Raw genomic sequence first — 27773 nt, 5'->3', positions numbered from 1 at the left:
CGCAGATATTAAAGGCTAACGTGAAATGACCCATTTCTGAAGGATTCTTTTTTTTAATACCTCATGTAACAATTATAGGCCTAGCTCAGAAAAAACAACAACAACAACAACATCAAAACAAGTCTTACCATGTATAGCCTGGACACTTGATTTTTTTTTTTTTACATAGGGCCTAATGCTTAATATTTTTCCATTTTGTAGTATGAGTGGCTGACTTTCAAAATCTTTCAAGAGTTGTAGCTATATACTAACTGACCCTCATATGCCTATCATTCATATCACATGGTATGTGCATCAGTTGCATAGATTGATATTGATATTGTGCAGAGCTACAGGTTGAACACACACAACACACACAACATCTAACTTTCCTAGATGCTTAAATATGCAGCACATTCCAAGTAGTGTCAATCGTTGATATCCATCATATTCTTTATAATGAAATTGTAGCTCCCTAAATAAGAATAAATGATTATCGGTACTGGTATAGGTCCTACCATCATAATTGCAGGGCTCGACACTAACGGTGGCCTGGTGGCCCGGGGCCACCAAAAACGCACGTCGGGCCACCAAAATTTCAGAAATTAAGAATCTGGTTGCCTGATCGGGCCACCAAAAAAGGTCGGATGTTTGCCTTTGGGCCACCAAAAATAAACGTTAGTGTGGAGCCCTGGTACACACTGTAGTTGTTTATAGGCCTACTGTATAAATGATTTATACTCTGATTAGGCCAACTTATCACTGCCTGGCCTCTGCTTTATTTCAATGTAGAATGTAACATGGATGTATAGGACCTACTATTTTGTATGTTCAATCATTAACATGTTAATATTGTTACTTTAAATGCAATGTGTCAATATGTTTTCGTGTGTTAGCGCATAAGGAACATTATTTTGTCACCAGTGCTATAGAAGCTCAACTATCATTATGATCATTATCATAATCATAATTGTCATTGTTATCATTATCATTATATTATTATTATTATTATTATTATTATTATTATTATTATTATTATTATTATTATCATTATTATTATTATTATTATTATTATTATTATTATTATTATAATTATTATTATGATTAACACTAATATTATCATTATCACATTTAATGGGTGATTAAAACTTAACTTGAAATCAACCATTGTATTACTAGTATTTGCGTACTAGTATTTGCATGCTTTCGGAGTGTACTAATATCTGGTGGGAAATGTAATTCAGACTGAGAACACATGGGTTAAAATGGCGACTGCCATGAGCTTATTTCGACAGCTGGGAGCAGGAGCAAAATTCGACTTGAAACGCTTCAGAAATGATGCTGAGAAATTTCATGTGAGTTTTGATTGCCCACAATATGGATGATACATCTGTGTATGTGATGTAGCATAACGGTTATCTGTTGCGTGTTATTGTTATCCATAAATCTACTCGCATTTGGTTCTCTCTCGATAATAGTCCCAGGTATTAGTTATTGTGTAACTATAATCGCCCTATATTGCTTTACACAGCTGCTCTGACGCTGCACAGCAATGAATGGAATGCCGTCTGCGCACGGCGTCTGGTTGGCATGGTCGGGTTAGCGATTGTGGTGTTTGCGAATGCATGCGTACGTATCAGACTCCTAGTAGATCTAGAAAGTAGAACATATTTTACGATAGACATCTAGAGTAAGATATCCCGTTTGCGGCAGTTTAAGCATTGTTAAGAGTTTTTCCAACTTGTAAACAAATCAGGCAAATTATTTTCAACCATTTCATATATCATAGACAAGATTATTCATTAAATGCAATTGTTTTCATGAAAGAAATTTACCATTGACCAACGCAGTTTTCATGATTTACCAGGGCAAAACCCGGCACAATTTTCGCCGATAAGGGCGATATGCGACGTAGTATTTCTGCTTGCGGCACGATGTACAATCCCTATGCAATACGCGCGTGCTCCGCGATCTTTAGCTGAACGCCTTCACATGTCTCGCGAACATTGCGTAGGCGCCAATTCGCATTGCGAAAGCACGTGAAAATAGCGTGCGCACATGCATTGGCCGCAAACAAGACCGCAATTCTGGCGGTGTTGTTGTGATGTCTTTCTCGTGTTTTTCTCATTTTTTTTTGATGGTAACATCCCCTTTCTGAAAAAAATGGCGGCCCACATCGGCTCGCGAAAATTCTATTTTACGTGAGGATATGTTTTCAAAATCCATGAACATCGAGAAAATGACAAAAAATCAAGTTTCTTGGACCATTGTTTCTTAACTGTTATGTTAAGAAGTACCGAAAATTTCATTTTGGATGCGATATGTTGTCATTTAGGTGAGAAAATTTCACTTTCGTCAGAGATCGTGCCCATTTTATCGGTTGGTTTTTGTTGATTGCTAGTGTGTTAGTATATGTGTAGTGTGCATGTAACGGTGCAATGCTGTGTTTAGCTGTATATTACCATGTATGTTGTACCTGCCGCGAACGGCTGCACGGCCGCTTACTGACGCAGTTACTCTAGATGTTCTACACATATAGCCTTGTTAAGACTTGAGAATTAGAAAGCTCACTCATCTCCGCTCAGGGCAGCTCAGAAAATTTTGTCGTAATGTCAGTGTAAATTTACAAGCAAGTGTGATGTACATTCAGCAAAAAAAAAGAAAGAAAGAAAGAAAGAAAGTAAACACTTTTTCGAGTTCATATTTTTCATTGAAGATTTTGATGAAAATCAATATATTATATAACATAGTAAAGGTAATTTGATTGGCTATCAACCTAGTACTAGTAAAACTACGTCAATATAAAGGGATTTTTGTGCGTGAGTGAACACATTCGTTTTTGTCCTCCAAGGCTCTAAAGTAAAAATTGCAAAATTTGACATGTTCTATTTGCAAATGCCCTTCAAGATAACAGTGCAGTGATAACAGAAGACCAGTTTTCACACAATGAGAAACATAAATTAAACAGCAAAAATAAGTTTTCGGACTCGTTTTCTCTTTATAACCAGAAACAAAATCAAAGTGGGAAACTAAAGGTAGAAAATAAGAATTTTCTGTCAACTCAAACTTCAAATGACACAGGGAGTAAGGGTACAATGATGATTAAATGAACAGAATATTTTTATTTCATTCTTTAATTTAGTAATTCAAGAATTAATGAAACAAATTAAGAAAACCCAAAAATAATTTTCCTCATTTGAGAAATCAATTCAAGTTCGTACAGTACCACTTTTTATTAATATTGCATCCTCTTTCATTTCATTTGAATTTGAATTTGGCAGAAGATTCATCATTTTCCTCCATTTTTAGCCTTTACTGATCTTTTGGTCTTCAAAGATACACATCAAAGGTTTTTTTTGCAACCTAATTCATGTTTTTTTTTTCATTGTTGTTAACTTTGTCTATTGTTCTTATTGTTACATGGAAGAGCACACCACTATACGCATGAATGACAACTTGTTCGATTTGCAATTTTTACTTTTGTGCCTTGGAAGAGAAAAAAAAAGTGTTAATTTTCCCTTTGTATTGACCTACTGGGTTGATAGCCGATTGAATTGCCTTGCATATGATATATTATACATTAATTTTTAGCCAAATATTCTATGAGAAATGTAAACTTGGAAAAGTGTGTACTTTCTTTTTTTTTTTTGCTGAGTATACATATGTAGTTGTATCACTGTAGTATCAGTTGCATCAGTTTCAATGTATCAGTAATTCAAGAATTAATGAAACAAATTAAAAAAACATTGCTTATAATTTTCCTCATTTGAGAAATCAATTTAAATTTGTACAGTACCACTTTTTATTATATTGCATCCTCTTTCATATCATTTGAATTTGAATTTGACAGAAGATTCATCATTTTCCTCCATCATTTTTAGCCTTTATTGATCTTTTTGGCTTCAAAGATATTTTAGAGATCAAAGATTTATTTTTGCAACCTAATTCCTGTTTTTTTTATTGTATTATCTTTGTCTGTTGTTCTTATTGGTACATGAAAGAGCACTCACGCATGAATGATAACTTGTTCATTTTTGCAATTTTTACTTTTGTGCCTTGGAAGAGGAAAACAAAGGTGTTAATTTTCCCTTTAAATTGACCTACTGGGTTGATAGCCAATTAAATTACCTTTCATATGATATATAATACATTAATTTTTAGCCGAATATTCTATGAGAAATATAAACTTGGAAAAGTGTTTACTTTCTTTTTTGCTGAGTGTACATATGTAGTTGTATCACTGTAGTATCAGTCGCATCAATTGTATCAGTTTTCAATGTACCAGGCCTAAAGACTATAGTGAATTAGCTATACACAGTGCATGTATATATTCAGTGAATAGCCTACAGTCAATAACATTAATCTTATTGAAAGAATTCTTCAGAAAAATACTAGGTAATTAGAATCTAGTTTGTACGAAAGCACCAGTCAAACCCAAAGAACAAAATCAGTGAAACCAATTAAAGAAGCAAAAGATGCCGAAACCTGTTTATTTTATTAGATATCTACAGTATACATCACATCTATGTGTGTGCATGTGCAGAGCCTAGTGTAGGTGCCTACAATGGAAATCTGTACTACACTGTACTTGTGTTCTGACATTTTGCTATACGTGTATTTCTAATTTCATTATTATGTCAGTTTCATTGTAAATCATGTTGATTATTGCCCTGTTTTTGTTTTTTTCTCTCTTTTTTTTCCTATGAACAGTTGGTCAGGGCAAGCAACAGGCAACTGCCCCAGCTGGATATCGTCAAGGCATTGGACATCTTTGGACAGGACAAAGAGGGGCAGTCCAGCCAGAAGTTAGCAGAGGAACCTTATGGAGAGAAGAGGAAGGCTGATGATGTCCAACAAGATAGAGACAAAAAGAAGAGGAAAAAACAAAGTATGCTAAGTTTATTCTGTTGATGCTATAGTCAGACCTGTCTCAGTGGCTAGCTGTGTCTCTATGGCCTCTATCCCCCCCCCCTCCCCGATCCTTTGCAAGAATACAAAGTGGTACACACCCTCTGTATAGGGGCCACCTGTCTCCAATGGCCAGCAGTTGTTTTATATGTCTCGGACAGTTTTCAGTATGTCACTGCTTAAAAATGGCATTTGAAACCTCGCTGATGCAACATTATGTTAGTTTGCTTTCTGTCAGTGTAGGTGAATCTTGAGTTAACCAGACCTTTCAGGAACAAAGATTATTCATAAGTTGTAAGAGGAGTCACATCTGTTTTTATGACTCTTTCATATCTTTTGCCGGTGTGATAATATTTGATAATTTGACATAACTACTAACACACCTACAGTGGCCACTTGTCACAGAAGACCACTAGTTGTGCAACACCTGTAATATGTGTGAGAATTTTTGTCCTCTTAAAGGGGATGGCTAGTAACCGATCAGTGGGAATCAGTGGGAATGCTGAGGAATGATTGTTCCAATCCTTGTGGGATTTATTTAAGAGTACATTATATATCTACTGTTGTGTGAAAATTATTTGCTTCAGAACGGTCTCATATTCAAGTAATGTGCAGATTAATGCCCCGTCACTGACCAGGGACGCTTACCTGGAAACATTAAACTGCACATTACTTGAATATGAGACCATTGTGAAGCAAATAATTTTCACACAAGAATTATATAGTGTACTCTTAAATGAATCCCACAAGGATTGGAACAATCATCCTCCAGCATTCCCACTGATTCCCACTGATCAGTTACTAGCCATCCCCTTTAAGGGGAGTCAGAATGTTTTTTTTTTTTTTTGGTTTTCTTTTTGTATGTTCAAGTGTGAGAGTAAGTGCATTGTTTGCTAATCTATATCAAAATGTACTTTTTCTATTGTTTTTTTTTTCCAGAAGCTCAGGAGAAGATATTAGAAACATCTGATGGTGAGGAAAAGCTATCCGAAGAAAAAATGAAACAAAGAAGAGTTGAAAAGGTATATTTTGGCACTCTTGGGGAGGGGAGGGGGTGTGTGAATAGGCATCTTGAATTTGCTTGATGTGTACATGACTGAAAAAAAATAGGATTGTTCCCAAATTAAAGGGCAATCATAAGCAACAACAGCAAATTAACACTGTTTTATCAGAGAATTTGTTGATATCTCATTGTCACAAATGGGGATTGATTTTGCAATCGTGTGAAATCATTTGAAGATCAAATGGCAAAAATTCTCTGAACAGTACTTTCATCTAGCGATTTAAATGAATGGAAAACAACTGAAATATGCAGATATATTATGTGGTACACTTGCTTACAATTAATTTGATGAAGACAAAAAGCCTCTGGCAAATTTCTTCTCTGTTGCTTCAGGTAATTGTTCTCAAGTTTTGGCTTCTCCTGTGGTGAAGGTGAAAATTTAACATAACCACAAAGTTCTAAGCATGTTTATTGCTCTCCATTTCTTGTTGGTTTCATTTTTAAGTTGCTTTCAAAATACCACATTGCCCTTTCTCTGAAAGTGCAATTTACTGACAGAATACCGTACTCACTTTGCTATATAACTCAGAGAATTAAGCTGATGCATACTATGTGGAAGATTTAGGTACTGTATGCACCATATATTTAGGGAGTGTAACTTTTTGCAAATCAGGACTTCTGACAATTTTGCGAGTGATTAAATTTGAGATTGTGGAGTACAGCACTGAACGGAGAAATGTATCTGTGGAAGTCACATTCATATAAGGATCAGAGTTATATTTTTGTGTGTTTTTAAATTAGGCAGCAGCCCCTGACTTGCAAAATTTGTGAAAATGAAAACCTCATGAAAACAGTTTATCAGTGCACCACTACCAAACAACAGAGGTTTCATATGTTTATATATCGCACATGTATCTCCCCATGTGTGCCGTTCTGGTATGTGAGAACCGTTACATAATCTCTTCGTGCTCCCTGTGTTCCATTGGTCCGTGCTAAAGGTCAGGTCCATTCGAAAGAGGAACAGGATCTATGTTCAGGGCGAGGACATTCCAGATCCCGTGGAGAGCTTTGAAGAACTTTGCAGTGAATATCAGCTTGACCCTTGCGTCATCAGCAACATCACCCGCGCGGGATATGAAAGCCCAACGCCTGTGCAGATGCAGGCTGTACCAGTCATGATGCATGTACGTATGCTATCTTCCCAGATCTGTCACGACTACAATGTAGCATTAATGCATGGCAGCATTTTAAAATTCTCTTTGTTATTAGCTCTGGAATGATATGTACCTTGTTCCACTTTTTGTCCAAGAATGTACCACAGAAATAGGGAGATACAATATGTAGTTTGCCACTAGTCAAGGTGAGAGGACAAGAAAATCAGCTTTAAAGTCAAGATGCTGTGCAGGAAGTTGTAGGAGATTTGTCATTTCAACACTGTAGTTAGATTAGAAGCAGCTTTAATAATAACATGCTTTGTGAAAGCCCAACTGTTACAAATTTCAAGACATTCTTAGAATTTGAAGTTTCAACGAAGAAACGTCGCAGAAATGTATGCTATGATGATTTGCCAGCAGACCTCTACATTGGGCGATGAGAAGAGAATGTCAGTTGTGTGCTGTGCCATTATAGACCCAAATGCAACTGTTCCATCTGAAGTTATATGGCATTAAAGCCATGAGACTTGTCAAAAAGACAGTGATTTTAATTCATCAGCTAAATCAAATCAACCATTTAGTTGTCGAGGGATGTAATCAGTGGCACAAAATTATTGACCAGTTGTATCATATTTCGTCCTGATTCCAGCGCCGTGAGCTCCTCGCCTGTGCACCGACGGGATCGGGCAAAACAGCTGCATTCCTGCTCCCTGTCATGCATCACTTGAAGGTTAGCCGTATAGCAAATTCAACTCTTCCTTCAGCAGTCACAAAACTCCCCCCAGAACAGAAGATAAATTTGTCAATAAATTCCTTTTCCATTGTGAATAATTTGAGAGTAGAAGGCCAGTTGGATATTGATAGATTCTGCTATTAGAAACAAGACCTCAAAGGTATATTTTAAACAAAATAACAGGCAACAACCTTTTTTTCTTTTTAGACAGAAACAGGAAGATAATTTTGAAATGACTCTTCATTCATTTTCTATTTCAAAACGATTAGTACATTTTGCTTCGTAAAAGATATTCTATTTCTGTCCTCTTTCATGTAAACGATATGTCATAACTGTATTTAAGGTGTAAGTTAGTAGTGAGAGGAGTAGATGTTTGTAAGGAAATGTAGTGATCCAGTGACTTGGTATCTTATTGTGCAGGGACCAAAGAAGAAAGGCTTCCGTGCGGTAATTGTGTCACCGACACGAGAGCTCGCCCAGCAGACGTATCGCGAGCTGATGAGACTGTCAGAGGGCAGTGGATTGAGAATTCACACCATCGAGCACGGGGCGAAAGCAGTGCAGAAATTTGGCCCTCAGACCGCCCAGAAATTTGGTAAGTTGTTCTCAGTGGCTGTATTTGAAAATCAAGTCCCCAAATAGCTCGAATACTATGAGCTTTAGATGTCTCATCCACATCTCATATTTCGAGGCTCGACATTAGCAGTGGCCTAGTGGCCCGGGGCCACTAAAACTTTGTGTTGGGCCACCAAATTTATCTTTTGGGCCACCAAATCTATCTTTTCGTTGTCCATTCTAGCAAATAAAATCTAAAATGGATTGTTATTTTGCTCTTATTTCAGACCATTACATATCTTTTTCCGGCCACCACAATTGCATATTAAAAGATTTTGGTGGCCCGAATGGGCCACTAGACGAAAAAGTTAGTGTCGAGCCCTGCATAATAATATGTTATCATGTATCCACTGTTTCATCTGTGCATTGAGGTAATAATGTAACTATACACGTATATTATTCTGAGGTAATAATGTAATTAGAATGTTATTCATTCAGTGACATTTGGATGACTTGAATAATTTTTCAGAGACCTGATGCTCTGCAAACATTGCTCTTTATTTCAATCCACTACCTCCTTATCTTGTGTCAATCTTGCAGATATTCTTGTGACAACTCCAAACAGACTTGTTTATTTGCTGCAGCAAGATCCTCCTGCTATCAACTTGAGCAAGTGAGTGATAATGTGTAGTACATATTTTATATTTTGTTGAAATTTTTTTTCTTCACATATTTCATTACAAAATAACAATCGGAGTCAGAAGCACTGATATATAACAATTACACAAATGATTGTGCAGTGTTCTAGTATAATGCTGAGGATATTTTTATGGCAGAATGGCTGGCAGTGAAATTTCATTAACTATCAAAATATACATTATTACGAAATGTTGCCTGTTGTTCAGACCAACAATAAATGGACAAATTATGACTCAAGAAAAAGAACACAACCAATATACACTTGTATAGGGAAGAATTAGGTGCAGATGGTTTGAATATTTTGACATGTGCTATTGTAATTTTTTTCTGTAGAAGTAGCAAATGAAAGAAATTTACTAGATACAGGGTAAAAGTGTATTTGGATATCAAGTGATAACACAGAAACACAGTACCTCAATTATGAATGTCATTTTTTTTTTCATTGCTCTTGCAGTGTTGAGTGGTTGATTGTGGACGAGTCAGATAAACTGTTTGAGGAGGGTAAGACTGGATTCAGGGACCAGCTGGGAACCATCTACCAGGCCTGCGACTCGTCGCATGTCCGCCGCGCCATGTTCAGCGCGACGTTCGCCTACGACGTGGAGCAGTGGTGCAGGCTGAACCTGGATAATGTGGTCACAGTCAGCGTCGGGGCAAGGTGAGCTCAAACATCCTCTACATTGTGTTAAAGAGGAATCCACCCCAAAATTAAATAAACTTCAAAAGAAAGAGAAAAATATTCCCTACAGAACAATACAAAAATGTCAAAAATGACCAGTCCTTATGAATATTCGAATAAGAGAGTTGATGATGTACGTCATACCCTCACAATTTTTCATGTATGTTGATATATGAAATTCAGAAAAAAATCGTTATTTTTAGCTAATACAAGTAAAAGCATGTTCTCATGCCAAGATATATCAGAGTAAATGTTTGTTTATTTATTTTGGGTGGTTTTAAGGCAAGTTTTATATTTATACAGCTGTAATATGAGATTTTTGTCATTTGAGTATATGAAATGAATAAGAAATTATAAAAGCATGACATTGTCAACTTGCTCATTTGAATATTCATAAGGACTGGTCAAGAAATATTTTCCGAAAAAATATGAAATTTCAAAATGTCATATCTTCCTTATTTCTTATCCGATTTTTTGTCATTTTTCTGTTAGGAATATTTTTCTCTTGCTTTTGAAGTTGATTAATTTTGGGGTTGGATTCCCTTTTCAAAGGATGGTTTCAGGTGATATTGTAAGTTTCATTATGTGATGGTGTCATGTCACTTTCTCTTTTTTTAACTCATATTATTTCCTTCTATGTCTCCTCCATGCCACATCCATCCACGCTCGTTGCTTTCATTTTGTTTTTCCTATCAATTTCTAATCATCTCCTTGAACGCAAATGTTTGATATGTAAACTAACTCTCATTCTCGACAGAATTATATTATGTAGGATGTCTCATGCCATTATATTTCATCATGTACGTTGTACATGCTATAACTTCCAGAGAATGTTATCCTGTTTGTATTATAACCATGAAGTGAATCTGTTGTTTCATAGAAATTATGTTTGAGGATAAGATTTGGAGAAATTACAACTTCTAAGCAGATCCCGTTTGTGTAGCATGAAATGAAAAAGTATCTTAATAATTTTTTTTTCTTTTTTATATTTCCCTACAACTGTGAAGGAACACTGCCAATGAGCAGATAGATCAAGAACTGACATTTGTCGGTGGAGAATATGGCAAGCTATTGGCAGTCAGAGACATTTTCAGTAAGGTGAGAAAGCACAGTGGTAGCAATATAATGATCATGATCCCTTGTCAGAAAGCTATAAACAGATATCACCTACAGTGAAAAATGCAGGTACTGTCAAAATGTTGAAGTGGTTGCCATAGCAACTGCAGTTGTTGTTAAAAACATGACAAATATATTTCTCATTATCATGAATTGCAAGGAACAAAGTGTGCGGGGGGAAGAATAAAGAAGGAAGCGTCATTCACTGTAATGCAGTCCTACTCACTAACTGGTAGTTCCTTGCCTGCTTTAGTTTCCTCCTCAAGCATTGAATTAAAACAGATTTTGCCAATCAAAGTGACTAGATTGAAGATAATTCTTTATTTTGATTTCCAATTTTGATTGATTTATGATGCTTGTGCTGTTAGTGATTAAAGTAATAAGTGATGATAATATTCACAGTAATATTGCGTAAATTAGAATACTCTCCTGCAAGGCACATGATGGACTTTTCAATGTATAGCCCTTTATTCACCAAAAGAATGATTAAAAATTAATAAATAAATGGATCACTGATCAGTCAACATTGATTCATATTTCTTTGGTGGAACAGGGCTTCACTCCTCCAGTCCTGGTCTTTGTGCAGTCCAAGGAGCGAGCCAAGGAGTTGTTCCAGGAACTCATCTACGACGGGTACAACGTTGATGTCATTCACGCTGACAAGACGCAGACGCAGGTAATGAGGCTGATGCATGGCTCAATGAACTTTGAGGATTTTTTCTGTCTTGGAAAACGGTGACTTCAAACTCTTTTTAGAACGTGCTTGGTGATTACCAGCTTATCCAAGGTTTTATTTTGCTTGTTTGATCTCTTTGCTTAAACTCTAAATTTGCTCAAATTTTCGAAGGTACCATACCATAATGTGGCGCCAACAAATTTTAAGTAGGGTATGCTTGCATTTTTGTATTTAAAATGTATACAGGTATGTATGTATGAATAGACCCGGCAGGTAGCCATGTACATTGTTTAAAACATGTAGATCCAGATAGATATGCACACTGTAATTACCTCAAGCCATATGTGAGCACGTCTTCCCTCACTTTAGTGTTGTTATTAGCAAACTAATATCAAACACATTGCATTTCAAAATCCGACCCTTCAAATCATTCAGGGTATTTTATGACAACTAAGATATATGTGATGTGAGTCTGTGAGTCTCTTCCTTGTAAACACAAATGATATGTTTCATCCCTGTGACATACATAAAGAGAGACAACATCGTGAAGGGTTTCCGCTCCGGCAAGATCTGGGTACTCATCGCCACGGAGCTGATGGGCAGGGGCATCGACTTCAAGGGCGTCAACCTCGTCATCAACTACGACTTCCCCACCTCGGCGATCAGCTACATCCACCGCATCGGGAGGACGGGAAGGGCTGGCCGGGCCGGGAGGGCGGTCACCTTCTTCACGGAAGATGACACAGTTCACTTAAGAAGGTGGGGGATGCAAGGAAAGACCAGTCCAAGGGGGGGGGGGGGGGGGGGGGGGGAGGGGGGGGGGAGGGGGGGGGGAGGGGGGGGGAGGGGGGGGGCAAAGAGAGAGAGTGAAAGTTATAGTGAGGGTGAGAGAAACAATGTTCAGAAACTTCTTCATGAGAACCAAACAATCTTAGCCAAGTTTTAGAGCGGAACTTGCAAATCATAGATTTTACTTCGTACATTTTATAACTGTGAAACCTTCAATTTTAGATATGTTTGGTTCACTCACTTTATGATTGTTAGCTTGAATGTAAAGTTGATTTCATGTTTTATGTGGAGGAAATCTGTTGAATGCTAGCTATAGACATTGGCATTTTGCATAACGGTACTTCTGTTTTTGTCATCTTCTCACAGTATTGCCAACGTGATGCGGAATGCTGGTTGTCCAGTGCCTGACTACATGCTGCAGATCAGGAGGCTGTCAAAGTAAGTCTGTTTATATCTTCTTCCACGCAGAGATTGAGATTTAGGGAGGAGAGAACAAACAAGCAGACAAACAAACATTATATGTAAAAACATACGTACATGTACATACATACATACATAAATACGATACATACAAACAATCAAACAATCCAGCCAACACAACAAATATGTAAACCAACCCACCAACAAATTGATAGATGCCGGGTATGCAATTACAGAAATAAAGATAGGCAAGTACAACAAAAACCTGACAAACAAACTACACACACACGAAAAAGAAAACAAACAAATTACAAAGAACGTATCATATGTATTCAGGATTGATATTTTTATGTGTCTAGCTGCAAAGAAAATCTATCACATGACAATTTCATGGTAGATAAACTTATATAAGCATGCTCTTACTTGTATGGTTGTGGTGTATGGTGAAAAATCAGTCTTGGTAGTGAGAGTTAAATATTGTAGCCTTCTCTCCTCCGCTAGTGTATATGTTTGTATACGCTGTGTGCCACCCGGCCCCGGTAACTAGCTGGAGAAGGGTCAGGATGGTCCGAGCTAGGCTGGGGTCTGTTTGGTTGAAATACAATACAACCAGGCGTGGAGAACGGCGTTTAAACCTACCAAATTGCTGGGTTACTACCAATCTATTCCAATTACTCGCTTACTACCAAAATACTACCAGTTACAATTCATCCAAAGAAGATACCAGTACCAGTGCAGCTCATCCAACGCAGATACCAGTATCAGATACCACCAGTTCACTCGCATACTATTCAAGCAGCACCATAATTGCATTGCACTACTCACCGATACTTATGTTATACTGCAGCAGACTTCAAAGGAAACGGTCCAGGCAGTAGTGTCCACTTCAATCAACGCTTTATTAACACTCAACAACACTAATCATCCACACTTTGGCCTGTATCCAGGCCCACCCAGCTGTTTCGATACATATTCGACCTCTTATTATTCTCTGACCGCTATATTTCCAAAACAGTTACGCATTTTACTTACAGACCTTTTCCTCAAATACTAACGCTTATTAACCCTCCTCATCATACGGAAATGATTAGATAATGAAGCAATAACTGTATGAAAGATTATTACTGAACATAATCGCATCTCCAACAATTATTACCCCTCTAAAATTTCTTTCAAAACAATCCATAATCGTTAGTTTCCCTGAAACTGATTGATTCATGATCGATTGCTAAAACAATCGATCGATTATATATTCGACCACGAAACTTTCTATATTTGACAAATTTTCACCCGTTTTCTTATAATACACTAATCTACCAATTCTCCATTGGTTACACGACACCCCTCCCTCGCTAAGCTCGGTCCCCGAGCTGACAAATAACAACTCGACAACTTGAACTGGTAAGTATAAAATACAACAAAATGCAACACTCGATAAAAAAAATCTTGCTACTATCTCAACGTCTTGATAGCATTTTCCTCAAACAGCCAACCACATGTTTTATACCAAACATCCCTACGTTCTAACTTCCGCATAAATGGAAACCTCATGAGTACTGCTCAAATCACAAAATCCTACCGGGTCTCACGTCCTATAAACATGAACATGAACATGCTGTAATCTGTCTGCTAACACATTGTGCTGAATGAGCAAAACATGGCACTTCCCGTTTTAATGGGCCCTTACTGTTTGATTTTCATCCTAGCAAATCAAGTAAATGATACCAGCCTAATCAAACATACATCATCCAAGATTACTGCTAAACTCTCCTTAAATAGAACACGGTCTCTACCACTTTGGTCCTATTTCTTCTTGAAAGAGAGACAAAACATAATTCTGTGCGATTACTCCAAAACAAACCCGGTTTTATCTAAACCGCAACTAGTATAAAAATCCACAGTCTGCACTGTTAATCCCAATATGATAACAAAAAGGATACCTCTCTGGTAGTATGGTCTTAAAAATAATGATAACAAAACACACACACAAAAAAAGGCATCATTAAATTGTCCGATGTGGCACTGGCGTGTATGCTAAATTTATCCAGTCACTCCACATACAACGACAATCACTGTTCCGGCACTGATATCACTTGCAGAATCCGAAACACCAACAATCTGCGCGACCAGTATCTGGCCTAGCCCATACCGGGTCCTGGACTAGATAGGGGTAACACTCGTGAGTCCCACATGGCGTATGGAGTTTATGTCGGTAACAGTCTATGACGGATCTGCTACCACGCAAGAAGTCAAGGCCCAATATACCTTCATGGCGTATATCAGCCACAATTACATCTGCCGTGTACGATAGAAGTCCTAGCTGAAGAGCGACTGTTGCCTTCCCGTCCATTGCCAATAACGATCCGTCGGCCATCATCATTGGCTCATCTAGTGGGCTTAACGGTGGCTTACTGCTCGAGTCAATCGTGCCGTAAATTCTCCTGAGCTATGATGGAATGGGTTGAGCCAGTGTCCACCAACGCTTCAACTCGTGCCCCATTTACTGTGGCTTTTATAAACAGTCCGTGCCAAGTCCCATCGAGAACTGTCCTTTGCTCACTTTCAGCAACATTGCTGCCCCCAGCGGACCGCTGTTCACCCCTCTGGTTCCTCGCCATGTCGGAAATGCCTGGCATGAATGCGAATACCAAAATGAAATAACATGAGATTTCAGTCCCCAAACAGTGAGAGTTCGACATGCCGATATGTGCATGCCTAGAAGTATCTGGGGGGACGTCTGTTCCGTCTCGGGTATGGGTGCGGTTCATAGCTGGAATCTCTTCCAGGCTCATCACCTTCCAACGCCAGCTCTGTTGATACAGCCTCATCAACTTGTTTTGGGTGGGCATCTGAACCTCCACTAGACTCCTCGTCATCTGTAGCCGGTTCTGGTACAGCCTCCTCTACTTGTTTCGGTCTGAACTCCCACGTTGGCCTCTGCACCCCTGTATATGGTTTCAGGCGGTCCACATGAACCACCAGCGGCCTGGTCCTTGGTGAAAGCTGCAGCCGTAGCGTAACATCTGATAGTCTCGTGACGATCAAGTATGGCCCCAACCATTTCGTCTGCAACTTGGGACTGCAGCCCTTCTTCCGCATCTTTTTCCGGAGCCACGCATACTGCCCAACATTGTATGCTGCGACATGGGCCCTCTGATCGTAAAACCGCTTCTGTTTTCTGCAGGCCAGCCCCAATCTAGCTCGTGCACGCTGATGTGCTCGTCTCATCCTTGTATGCAGACCCTCTGCATAATCTGTGCAGACCTCCTCCTGGTGGTCAGCATCATCTGGTTCAGCGACGTCGCCTGGCATCAGCACCTCTCTCCCCAACATTAACATGTTGGGGATCTCCCCCGTTGAATCTGGAGGGCAGCTTCTGTAAGCACTTGTAGCGAATGGAATCAGCTGGTCCCAGTCCTTCTCTCCGCTGTTCATATCCAGAAGAGCTGCAACAGTGTCTATCAGGGTGCGGTTGTATCTCTCGATGAGGCCATCCGATTTGGGGTTGTAGGCTGTGGTTTTCGTCTTGGTCGCCCCAAGCAGCTTACACACCTCACTAAAGACTTCGGAGACGAAGTTTCGGCCTTGGTCCGAATGGACGAACCTTGGCACCCCGAACCTGCAGACGAACTCTTCCACCAGTTTTTCTGCAATGGTTTCAGCACGCTCGTCTTTGATGGGATAAGCTTCCATCCATTTTGTAAAGTAGTCCCCTAGTACGAGGACGTACTTGTTTCCTTGTTTCGTTCTCGGGAACGGACCCAGAATGTCAAGTGCCACTCTTTCCATTGGGAAGCCGCTGATTCTCTGCTGCAGTGGAGCACGCGGTGTTCTACCAACACCTTTTCTCCTTGCACAGATGTCACATTCACGCAGAGCAGACCGGAAATCTGCTGCCATCCCAATCCAGTAGTATCATAGCCGAGCACGAGCTAGCGACTTGCCCATACCAAAATGGCCAACAGTCATAGAAGCGTGAACCGCCCAAATCACATCTCTCACAAGGACTCTTGGTAGGATAATCTGCCTCCTCACAGTGCTACCATCTGCTGCCTCCCAGCGACGGACAAGGACCCCGCTGCTAACCTCCAGCGCTTCCCAGTGATCCAAGAGCTGTCTTGCCTTGGCAGACCATGATGCTGCTTTTTCATCAGACGGTCGCTCAGCTGCCAGTTTAGCGGCACGAACCGGATTGATGTCCTCGTCTTGTTCCCGTAAACTGCCGATATCGGGAGCCTCATCTGCTTCTTGCTCTACCAGTACCCTGGCTTGGTCTGCTGGTATCTCCTCATCACAACCGCATTGTCTACACGGTCGGCGTAACAACCCGTCTGCATTGCCATGACTTCGCCCCTGCCTATGGCGGATCTCAAAATCATATTCCGAGATCAACTCCAACCACCTTGCCAGCTGACCCCTGGGGTCCTTGAATCTGACAAGCCATTGCAGCGAGCCATGATCTGTCCGTATCACCACATGACGGCCGTATAGGTACTGACGAAACTGCTTCAGAGAGACCACCACTGCTAGGAGCTCCTTCCTCGTCACGCAGTAATTTCTCTCCGCTCTCTGCAGTGTGCGGCTTGCATATGCCACCACCCTCTCAGCACCATCTTGGACTTGGGAGAGCACGGCCCCAACACCAATGTCGCTGGCATCAGTATCGAGGATATAACTGCCATCTGGGCGTGGATAGGAGGCGATGATAATCTCCCCTTCAGCTCATCGAATGCCTCTTGGCATTCTTTCATCCAGAGGAACTTGTGATTTTTCTCCATTAGCTGGTGGAGCGGTTTGGCGATGGAGGCAAAGCCTGCAACAAACCTGCGGTAGTACGATACCAGCCCCACAAAGCTCCTCACTTCCTTGGTGGTCCTTGGTGTTGGCCATTGTTGAATGGCGGATGTCTTGTCTGGATCTGTTGTCACTCCATCCTTCGACACGATATGCCCCAGGTACCTAACGCTGGTGTGAAATAGCGAGCACTTCGACGGCTTAAGCTTCAAGCCGGCCTCACGGAGTCGCTGGAAAACCACTCGAAGTCGTGACAACTCATCTTCCACTGTCTTGCCAAAGACAATCACGTCGTCCAAGTAAACAAGCAACATTTCCCAGGTAAGGCCTGCCATCACTCTATCCATCAGACGCTCGAAGGTGGCTGGCGCATTACATAGCCCAAAGGGCATAACGCGCCAGGCATACAACCCGCCATTAGCGATGAAGGCTGATTTCTGCTTAGCCTGCTCGTCAAGCTGCACTTGCCAATACCCACTGGCAAGATCGAGGGTTGAGAACCACTTTGCCCTGCTGAGTGCATCCAGCGTGTCATCTATTCTGGGCAGCGGATAAGCGTCTTTCAGTGTTGCAACATTCAGTTGGCGGTAGTCTATGCACATCCTCTTGCTCCCATCCTTCTTTGTGACCAAGACCACGTTGGAAGACCAAGGACTGCTTACTTGCTCAATCAGCCCCTGAGATAGTAGCTGATCTATCTGTCTATCAATCTCCGCCCTCTGCTCCGCTGGATATCGTCTTGGTGCTTGTCGCACTGGTCTCGCATCACCAGTGTCAATGCTGTGCTGGACTAGGTCAGTTCTGCCCAGATCTGTTGGTCCATGTGAGAAGACATCTGCAAAATCTTGCAGCAGCTCTGCTACCTGCGTGTGGTACTGCTCTGGGACCTCTTCAATGCTTCGCTCGTACAGCTCTACCACTTGTGATGGCATGCCATCACCACCGTTCATGTCACGTGGAATTACCTCGACCTGTTCAGCGTTTTGGAGCTGAGTCAGACAGGCCACCATAGTGCCCTGCTTCACCACTCTCTCTTCCTTTGTGGGGTTGTAAACTCTGATAGGGAGTACCTCAGCATCCGCCTCAACGACAGCCCTTGCTATCAGCAAGCCCTTACTGAGGGTCTCAGCCTGGTTGAAAGGAGCTTCCAACAGGCCAGCTCCTGCGATTGGTTGTGGCTTTCCACCTGCCACCATGCCTTTCAATATTGCCTCGTGCCCTGGAGGTACTGAACTGGTCTCGCTTGCTATGATTCTGCAGCAGAAAGGCTGACCCCGATGATCTCGGCATTGGATCGTCTCCCATGGCAGCTGCAGCTCCAGTTTGCGGCAATCCAGCACCGACTGTGTTTGCATCAAGAAGTCCAACCCGATGATACCCTCATTGTGAAGATTGGCCACCGTCACCTCAAACACGAACAACAAATGTCCCATCTGGATCTAGCCAGTGTTTTACCACTGGTCTCGAGTGGAGAACCGTCTGCTTGGTGCACTGTACGAGTTGCTCGCTGCAATACCGGCTTCCTTGCATCTTCAATCTTGCTGAAGATCGCATTGGACACATACGTCTGCGATGAACCGGTATCGATTAGGAATGTGATGGGCTGACCATTGATCTTAGACTCAACATGAAGACCTTGATATCTGCTATTGCCAACTGGCTGTGCTTACTCTGCTTGTTCAGCCTGGGGTGCTCGCTGTGGTTGTTCTGTTGTCCTTTGTTGCACGCCACCAACATCGCTACGAAGTGGAGCTGGTCCCCACTCTGGCTGACTGCGCGCTGGTATCTGCTCGATATTTGATGCGTGGGGGCAGTGCCTCCAACCATGGCCAACTTGATTGCAGTGGTAGCACCTCCTTCTGTCTGCATCGATGCTTGCTGGCATACTTCTAAATGGTTGCTTCACTAAACGTGGGCAATCTCGTTTCCAATGGCCAGCTTGGCCGCAGTTGAAACAATTGTTGCTCTGGTCCCCAGGCAGTGATGATGCTGGTACCCTTGCAAATTGTGATGTCGCGTTGGTTCTCGATCGTGTTGGTGGAGAAGATTCCACTCTGGAAATCAGCTCTTCCACTGCTTTCGTCATTCGCCTCATAGCGCCGTCTTTCTCCTTGGTTGCAGGGCTCTTCTGCTCGACATCATCAGTTGCCAGTGCTCTGCTATACCGCTGCGACCGGCCATCGCTTCTCTCCGTCTCCATCCTCAGGAAAGCCTCTGTACTCAGTGCTGCTGCGATTGCCTCATCAAGTGTGCGGGGCTGGGCGCAGAAAAGACCTTCTCGTATCTCTGGTCTTACGACCGCGTCCATGAAGTGGCCTCTTGCTAAGCAATCTTGCCCCGCCTCGTCAAATTCTTGGTAGGCTAATGCAGTCAGCTCCCGAATACCCTGTCCCAACTCCTGCAGAGTCTCCTTTGATTTTCCTCCTCCTGGTCCGCAGCTCAGCCAAGAAGACCTCGGATTTGCCTGCTGGGCCAAACCGTTGCTTAAGCCTATTTACCAGCTCGCTGTACGTTAACCTCCTTCCTGTCTGTTGAACAAGGACCTTTACAGCTGGGCCTCGCATGCTGGCAGCCAAATACTGCAGTGCTTCATCTTCGGACCATCCGTTCACCCCTGCGCAGGCCTCAAAATGACTCAAATAGTCAAGAATCGGCCCCCTGCCGTCGAATCTATCGGGAGTCATTCGCAGCTTATCTCCACCTCTATATCTGCGCTGATAACTACCTACGTCCCACAGTTCTGGTCTTTGCCATGGTGTACCCGTTGCTGATGGTGCTGCTGATGAATTACCTCCACCACCTACCAGAACTTCATTTACTGGTGCTGGCTGGTTGCCCGTTGCTGATGTCTCCCAACTGGTCTGCTGGATCCTGCTGGGGCCGCCTGCCATCCTACCTTCACATGTAGGACCACTCTGCCATTGCGGACTTCCAGTCATCATGCCGACACCAAGCCGTTGCGCTGTAACTGGTTGTTTGCGATACCTGCTGTATCCATCGTTGACTGGTCCGCTTTCAGGTGTTGCAAAACTACTGGGGAACGAATGAGGAATCTCAACGCTTCCACCAGGTCGCCTTGCAAAACTAGCAGGAGGAGCTTTACTTCCGGATGACTCTGCTGCAGCATTCGGTGCTGTGGTGAAGCCATCCTGGTCTAGTGGTGTGCTGCTGCTAATTCCTGCCCTTCCTGAACTCATCATCCCTGAGCTGGGGTGGCTGGTGGTAGCGGGTCCCTGCGACGGAGCTGGAGTTCTTCCGAGTGCTGCACGAAGATCTGTCATCATCGCTTCGACGTCTGCCAGCTCCTGTTCTAGCTGCCACCAAATTTCCGCTCTTTCCGTTCTTGCTGAGTGATGCATGTTGCGCTGCCCTGTCTACTGCCAATCCCACTCCTGACACCACGTGTAGCCTTCTCTCCTCCGCTAGTGTATATGTTTGTATACGCTGTGTGCCACCCGGCCCCGGCAACTAGCTGGAGAAGGGTCAGGATGGTCCGAGCTAGGCTGGGGTCCGTTTGGTGGAAATATACAACCAGGCGTGGAGAACGGCGTTTAAACCTACCAAATTGCTGGGTTACTACCAATCTATTCCAATTACTCGCTTACTACCAAAATACTACCAGTTACAATTCATCCAACGAAGATACCAGTACCAGTGCAGCTCATCCAACGCAGATACCAATATCAGATACCACCAGTTCACTCGCATACTATTCAAGCAGCACCGTAATTGCATTGCACTACTCACCAATACTTATGTTATACTGCAGCAGACTTCAAAGGAAACGGTCCAGGCAGTAGTGTCCACTTCAATCAACGCTTTATTAACACTCAACAACACTAATCATCCACACTTTGGCCTGTATCCAGGCCCACCCAGCTGTTTCGATACATATTCGACCTCTTATTATTCTCTGACCGCTATATTTCCGAAACAGTTACGCATTTTACTTACTGACCTTTTCCTCAAATACTAACGCTTATTAACCCTCCTCATCATACGGAAATGATTAGATAACGAAGCAATAACTGTATGAAAGATTATTACTGAACATAATCGCATCTCCAACAATTATTACCCCTCTAAAATTTTTAACAAAGCAATCCATAATCGTTAGTTTCCCTGAAACTGATTGATTCATGATCGATTGCTAAAACAATCGATCGATTATATATTCGACCACGAAACTTTCTATATTTGACAAATTTTCACCCGTTTTCTTATTAATACACTAATCTACCAATTCTCCATTGGTTACAATATATATATATATATATATATGTCCTCGTATCTGTTACATCTCCATCCCAGGAAGAAGAAGAAAACCTTGGAGAAACACCCCGTCAAGCGAGACACGATCAGGACGCTGCCCAAGCAGGACCTACAGAGAGCCAAAAGGAAAAGGTGAGTTTATGGGTCCACACAGAAACCCCTGTGGCTCATGATCCAGGTTTTGTCCCTCATAATGGGGGTGACTGGATTTATCTTACTCTGACGGCAAGTGCTCATACACCCTTCTCGCCATCTCGCCCGAATTGGGATGTACTCCTTTTTTCAATCCAACCTTCCCAAGCTACTCTTCCACCTTTTAATTCAACGCCTTTTTCTGTAGTCTTCTTGTAGTCCTTTTGCACACAGCGTAAAATCTCATGTATAAGTAGAAATTCATTTCTTGGTCAGGGAAAAAACAATAGCAGGGGTGCACCTTATAAACAAGCTTGAAAACATTATCACCTGTCCTTGGATGAGCAAATAAAAAGTGCTACCTAATGTAGTCTCAATGCTGGATACCTGTGAAGTTTGTGTCTACACTTAGTATAGGATTTATTAGGGCGAGGGGCCTTGCTCATTTAAATCCTTTTTCATGAAGCAGGCTACAAACAAGTGTGAAATTAAATGAAAGAAAGATATTATTCAGAGGGATGAAGGTTCAGTTGTGAGTTTCTTCAATTTGTCTCCCTCCACAAATGAAATTGTTAAGATCACAACTGCTGATCTGTAAATTAACAAACATGCTGAAAAAAAAAAGTAGATGACAGGTTCGAGTCCCACTGGTTCCTTTTTTCCGACATGTTTGTTGATTTAAAGATCAGCAGTTGCGATCTCAACAAATTTAGTTTGTTGAGGGAGACAAATTGAAGAAACTCACACCTGAAGTGTGAAATTGTTGGGCTGCCAAAGGCAGGCACAGGATTGTGCAGACTTGGAAATCTGCAATCTGCTCATGCAATTAAGCAGTTGAAAGGAAAATGGGAGTAACTAGTGAAATCTATAAGTTGCTGACTTCTGGCAGTAAAAATACAAAGAATGTTGCATAATACATTTTCTGGGTCAACTTTAGAATGCATCAGTTTCATTTTAGTGCCAAGGCAGCCTTAGGAATGCAAGAAATCTCTTCTTGATACATTATAGGAATAACTGATTATTAAGGAGAGAAACACAATAAAGAAAGGTATAACTTGACAGAGGGCTAAAAACATAAAGCGAAATGGGAGCATTATGACACAACAAAACACAAACTGTATTGCTAGTGATGCTTGACCAGTTGATCAGTCAACCAAGACAGTGAAAATTTAGCCTTGGTGCAGGTTTCATTTACGTGCCGCTCTTTACCCCTCCACAGACGGCTTAAGTCTACCTCCAGAGATGACATGAAACCGTGGCACTCGCTTTTGGCTCCATGACATTTGCTCCTACAACAATTGCTCCCATGATATATCTATATGCTTAAAGCCAAACATAAATTCTACCCATAAATATAACCCTAACCCTAATCCCAATATTCACATCACACTCTACCTAAAAACCTATCAAATCCCTAACCCTAAGTCCTTGGAAAAAATAAGACCAGAGCAATTGTCGCAATAGCAAATGTTGTGTCACCCTCACTTTCATTGTTCACCCGTTGAGGACAAGTCCTGAGTATACTCTGGCAAGTGTCTATGGGAAATGCGTGTTGTAGCAAAGTCAGTGCGTCCTCAACCGCACATGTCAGAGCAGCCTTGAAAGAATGGCTTTTTCGATCTCTTATTCAGTCATCTTTCTATTTCTACTGAAGGGAAATGATGAAGAAGAAGACGAAGAGGAAGAAAGCCAAGCCTTCTGGAGGAGGTCTACCCACGTCAGGGATGGAGAAGGGTGTGGCTGGAGAACATCCACAAGGAAAGACAAAATCAGTACCAAGTGGTACCACCCAAGCAACAACAAAACCCAAAGGCACAAATGCTACAGCAAAGAAAAGCGGCAGCGGATCAAGGAAGGAGAGGAGGAAAAAGAAGAAAACGTCAAAGATGCCAGCTACGTGAGAAAAGTGGAAATTGTCTTTCACGTACGACATGAACACAGTCTATTTCAGTGGGGCCTGTATGTGCTTATATTGGACTGCAAGGTGGAATCTGCCTCACCGACATGAAAACAACAATTGAATAATTTTTTGTATGAACTGTAAAAGGTTCATGTCATTCTGTTGCACCTGATGACAGATAAATTGCAGACTCTCATAACTGTAGTGAAGACATGTATGTTCTCAGAGTTTTTGTCTCTTGTTAAATTAAGGACATTCAATTGATGAATCTTCTCGGGTGTGAACCTGTTGAGAACGAGTCCCGAGTATACTCGGGCAGGTGTCTATTGGAAATGCGTGTTGTAGCAAAATCAAATCGTCCTCAACGGGTTAACTTACTTTTCTTTGTAGAAGCCGATAGCTTTGTATGAATACACTGTACTGTATTGGGGGAGTTGTACAGAGTAACAGATCCTAACCTTAATCCTTACTAATGCCTTGGTTATTCATAGAATTTTCTTTTTTCTTTTTCTGTTCTTACATACTGTAAAAGTGGTTTCTTTTGCGGTGGTTTTATTTTCGCGCTTTGAGGTTGAACCGAGAATTTAACAGCACGCGAAAATGTTTTGAATTCGTCGCTTGTACAACGCTATCATTACCGACCGAGAATTTAAACACATGCGAAAAAGTCCGCACCGATGGAAACCGCGAAAGTTTCTGTACGCGAAAGAAACCACTTTTACAGTAACTCTTATTCATTGTCAGTTGTCTTGTGCAACCAGAACACCCTCGGTTTCTTCTTCTCAGATATGCTGTGCTATTTCCTTTGCTCTATCCTGTAATAAGAGGGAAGTGGGTGAGGAACCCTTATGACATTACAATAGAAGGAAATGACTCATATTGCAACTTCTTGCCAAACTTGCAGAAAATAAGATTCAAAGATGAAAAAAACAAAAAACAAAACATGAAGCAATTTTGAGCCACGAAAAACCTCCACAAAAAACTGGTAGCATGCCTAGATTGTAGATTGCCCTTGCTATTCTGAGAAGACTGACGGCGTACAAAAGACTAGCACACCAACTCGTAGCCAGTAAAAGAATTTTATGTTGGGCTGCATTTAGTGTGTGGATGCATCAACATTTTCTGCTCATCATGCAAATGTTTGAAACTGGCTTATATGGGTGAAACCTCTCTGATTAATCTTCCATGCATTGCTGCACTTCACCATCCAACATCACAGTTACAGAGACTACTGGTATCACATTACTCCCGGCAAGTGCCTGGGAAAGTCATGAATGGTGATCTCAGCAGGGTGTCTGAAAACATCGGTAATGTAGGAGAGGAAGAAGAAAAGAACAGATTTAAAAAAAAGAGAAAACTCTGAAAAAGTTGGACTACACTGTGTAAATTATTGCCACTTGTGCATTTTCAGACAAGACACTGCCTTTGTTATTCTTTTTTTCTGTGTCTTGTGTTATTTCTTGTCAATTTGTCTGATTTCTTTTTTTTTTAAATATCTTTTGAACCATGTATGTCTCATTAAATTTTTGAGAGGTACATCACTATGGATAGTGTTGCTAATGTACCCAAGTGAGAAAAGAGAAAAGATATGAAAAAAAAAACAACAAAGGTGAGACACTGATTAATCCATCCAATTGTGCTGCATTTGCTTATTTCTTTTTTGTTTTAATTGGAGGAGAAAAGATTTGTGAAACTTTCCATAAGTGTGAAGTTTTCTTGCTACACCATGTGGCATTAGTCTGCAGCTTTTTTTTTTGGTCTGATTGCTGTTGATTGTAGGTACCAATGATTAATTATATCTAAGATATTAAATGTGTATTTTGTGTGATTATGAAAGCATGCATCTATTTGAATGAGAAAACCTCAGTGTGTGCGTGTGTGTGTGTGTTTGTGTTTGTGTGGACAGAGAGATAAAAAAGAAAGAGAGCAAGAGAGATCAGGAGAGAGGAAAAGAGTAAGGTGGATAGATAGATTTCAAGATGGGTGAATGCGCTGTACAACATACACCTGTATGTATTATGGGTATTATGGACATCATCACCATCATCAATATAACACTTGTACCATTGTCATCATTGTCGATATCGCGTCACCGTTATCCTACATTGTAGGTTACCAAAAAGGCACTAAATTTCAATGTCTGCATCCTACATTTGTAGCTATCATCACCACCATCATCGGTATCGTCATCAAAGTCAATGTCAAGTGACCTTGGCAATGATGAAGTAGACGACATCGTGACCACACAGCAATTACTGTTTCAACCTTGTACGCTAGTCGTCAATCGCATTCGATGTAAAAGGCTCTAACTTCACCGCAGTGAAAAGAGTTACTACAGCTGTACCATAGTAGGGCAGATCAAAAGCCTGTAAATGCACGCTACCTGTATATCGGCAGCAGTGGAGAGATGATGCACAACATACTTACCAAAACGCACACAAACAGACACAAACGCACGCGTACACACACACACACACACACACACACACATACACGAAACATACATTGTGTTCCTAATTTCAACCACCTGCAAGCAACTCCAACTTGATACATGTGGAAGCTGTACAAAATGCAATACCAGTCGCGATTAACTTGTAAATGGTGTTAGGAAAACCGTTTATTCTTATCCACGCACTGAAAGAAAGGAAAAAAGAAACGAAGAAAAGAAACAAGAATACAACCATAAACAAAAAATGTATTCAATAACTTACGATTAGATAACAATTCTTTTTGTTGTATTCAATAAATTACGATTAAATAACAAAACTTTACAAGTATGCTAGTCTATGGGAGGAATAAAGAGCGTATGGAGACCATGTCGAGTGAGGATGATTGATGAGGAGTTCGAGGAACCAGTCTAGTCGGTGTCGGAGGTCTCTACGGACGTCGAGTCGGACGTCGAGTCGGACGCCGACGAGGTGGAGTTCGAGGAATCTTCGTCCTGACGTCGAAAACGGTATCCTGAAACGACGAGCGAAAATACATGAAAAATAAAGATGATAGAATTATACATCTTTACGCGAAAGTGCGGACTTATAAGAAAAAGAAGAAGAAAAAAAGAACGACGAAGGAAATGAAACGCAGAGACATCAGAGAGCGGGATAGAAGGGAAATTTAGAAAGAGTTTTTGTGAAAGAGAAAGAGTATGTAAGTGACGTGTGTGTTTGTTCGTGCATTGTGTACAGAAGGCGAATAGGAGAAAACAGCGAGGAATTACACAATTTGCACAACCGACACAGGAGGAGCAGGACTTGAGTGACATAGACAAGAAATAGAGGAAGAGAAAGAAAATAAAGGCGAATAATATATGCTGCGGTAGAAAACGTATCTACTACCAAGCAAAGTACAGATCCATAGCTTTAAGCATATTTCGGTACAACATTTACCACTATATCGCATAGAAAGATGTCGATGCTAAATATTCCAGTGATCTTTGTCGACAGTGGTCACAATTTTGTCTTGGATAGTATTTCTTGATCGCTATAAGAATACCTCCTCCCCTCCCGCCCTCCCCCAAAAGAGAATAAAAATGAAAAGGGCAAATTCGTGTGCAGAGCTTCGCTGATGAGACTTTGTTTTTGTTTTGTAACTTCAGAAATGATTATAATCAATATATTAATAATTCTATTCGTCATCGAACACAAAGCACAATTATTACAACCAGAAATCGACATGAATTCCACAAGAATTTGGGCACTGAAAAGAACTGTAAAAAGACCACGACGTATGCTACTGTATGTGGAAGATGGCACGTATCACCAGTGCGTGTCTAATGTATTATACACTTTTACTATCAACTTTGCTGGTTTTTTTCTTGAATGCTTTTCATCTTCAAAGTTTTACTACAGTTAGAGTGGACTCTGGTTATAACAAACAAGTTAGGACAATCGAAATCATTTTGTTATATTAATGTTGAGGAAAAACTTTGCAGCAAGAAGAATTATTGTTATGACGAGAGTTTGTG

General features: G+C 41.2%; 1 protein-coding gene across 1 annotated transcript; it reads left to right on the top strand.

Annotated features, from left to right (window-relative positions):
* Positions 1-1244: 1244 nt before the first annotated feature.
* On the top strand, positions 1245-23810 carry LOC139738428 (probable ATP-dependent RNA helicase DDX52). Its single transcript, XM_071649065.1, has 14 exons — positions 1245-1334; positions 4690-4867; positions 5827-5909; positions 6889-7074; positions 7694-7774; positions 8198-8372; positions 8933-9005; positions 9486-9689; positions 10718-10808; positions 11380-11502; positions 12035-12261; positions 12658-12729; positions 21817-21909; positions 23564-23810. Exons 1-14 carry the CDS (start codon positions 1245-1247, stop codon positions 23808-23810), a joined length of 1923 nt encoding a protein of 640 aa, XP_071505166.1.
* The last annotated feature ends 3963 nt before the right edge of the window (positions 23811-27773 follow it).

Source organism: Diadema antillarum, unplaced genomic scaffold (genome assembly GCF_040938485.1).
Source record: "Diadema antillarum isolate AM-2024a unplaced genomic scaffold, OU_Dant_1.0 seq00000740_RagTag, whole genome shotgun sequence".
Lineage (NCBI taxonomy): Eukaryota > Metazoa > Echinodermata > Echinoidea > Diadematoida > Diadematidae > Diadema > Diadema antillarum.
Note: the sequence above shows the minus strand (reverse complement) of the source record. Positions and strands in the feature narration are given on the sequence as shown.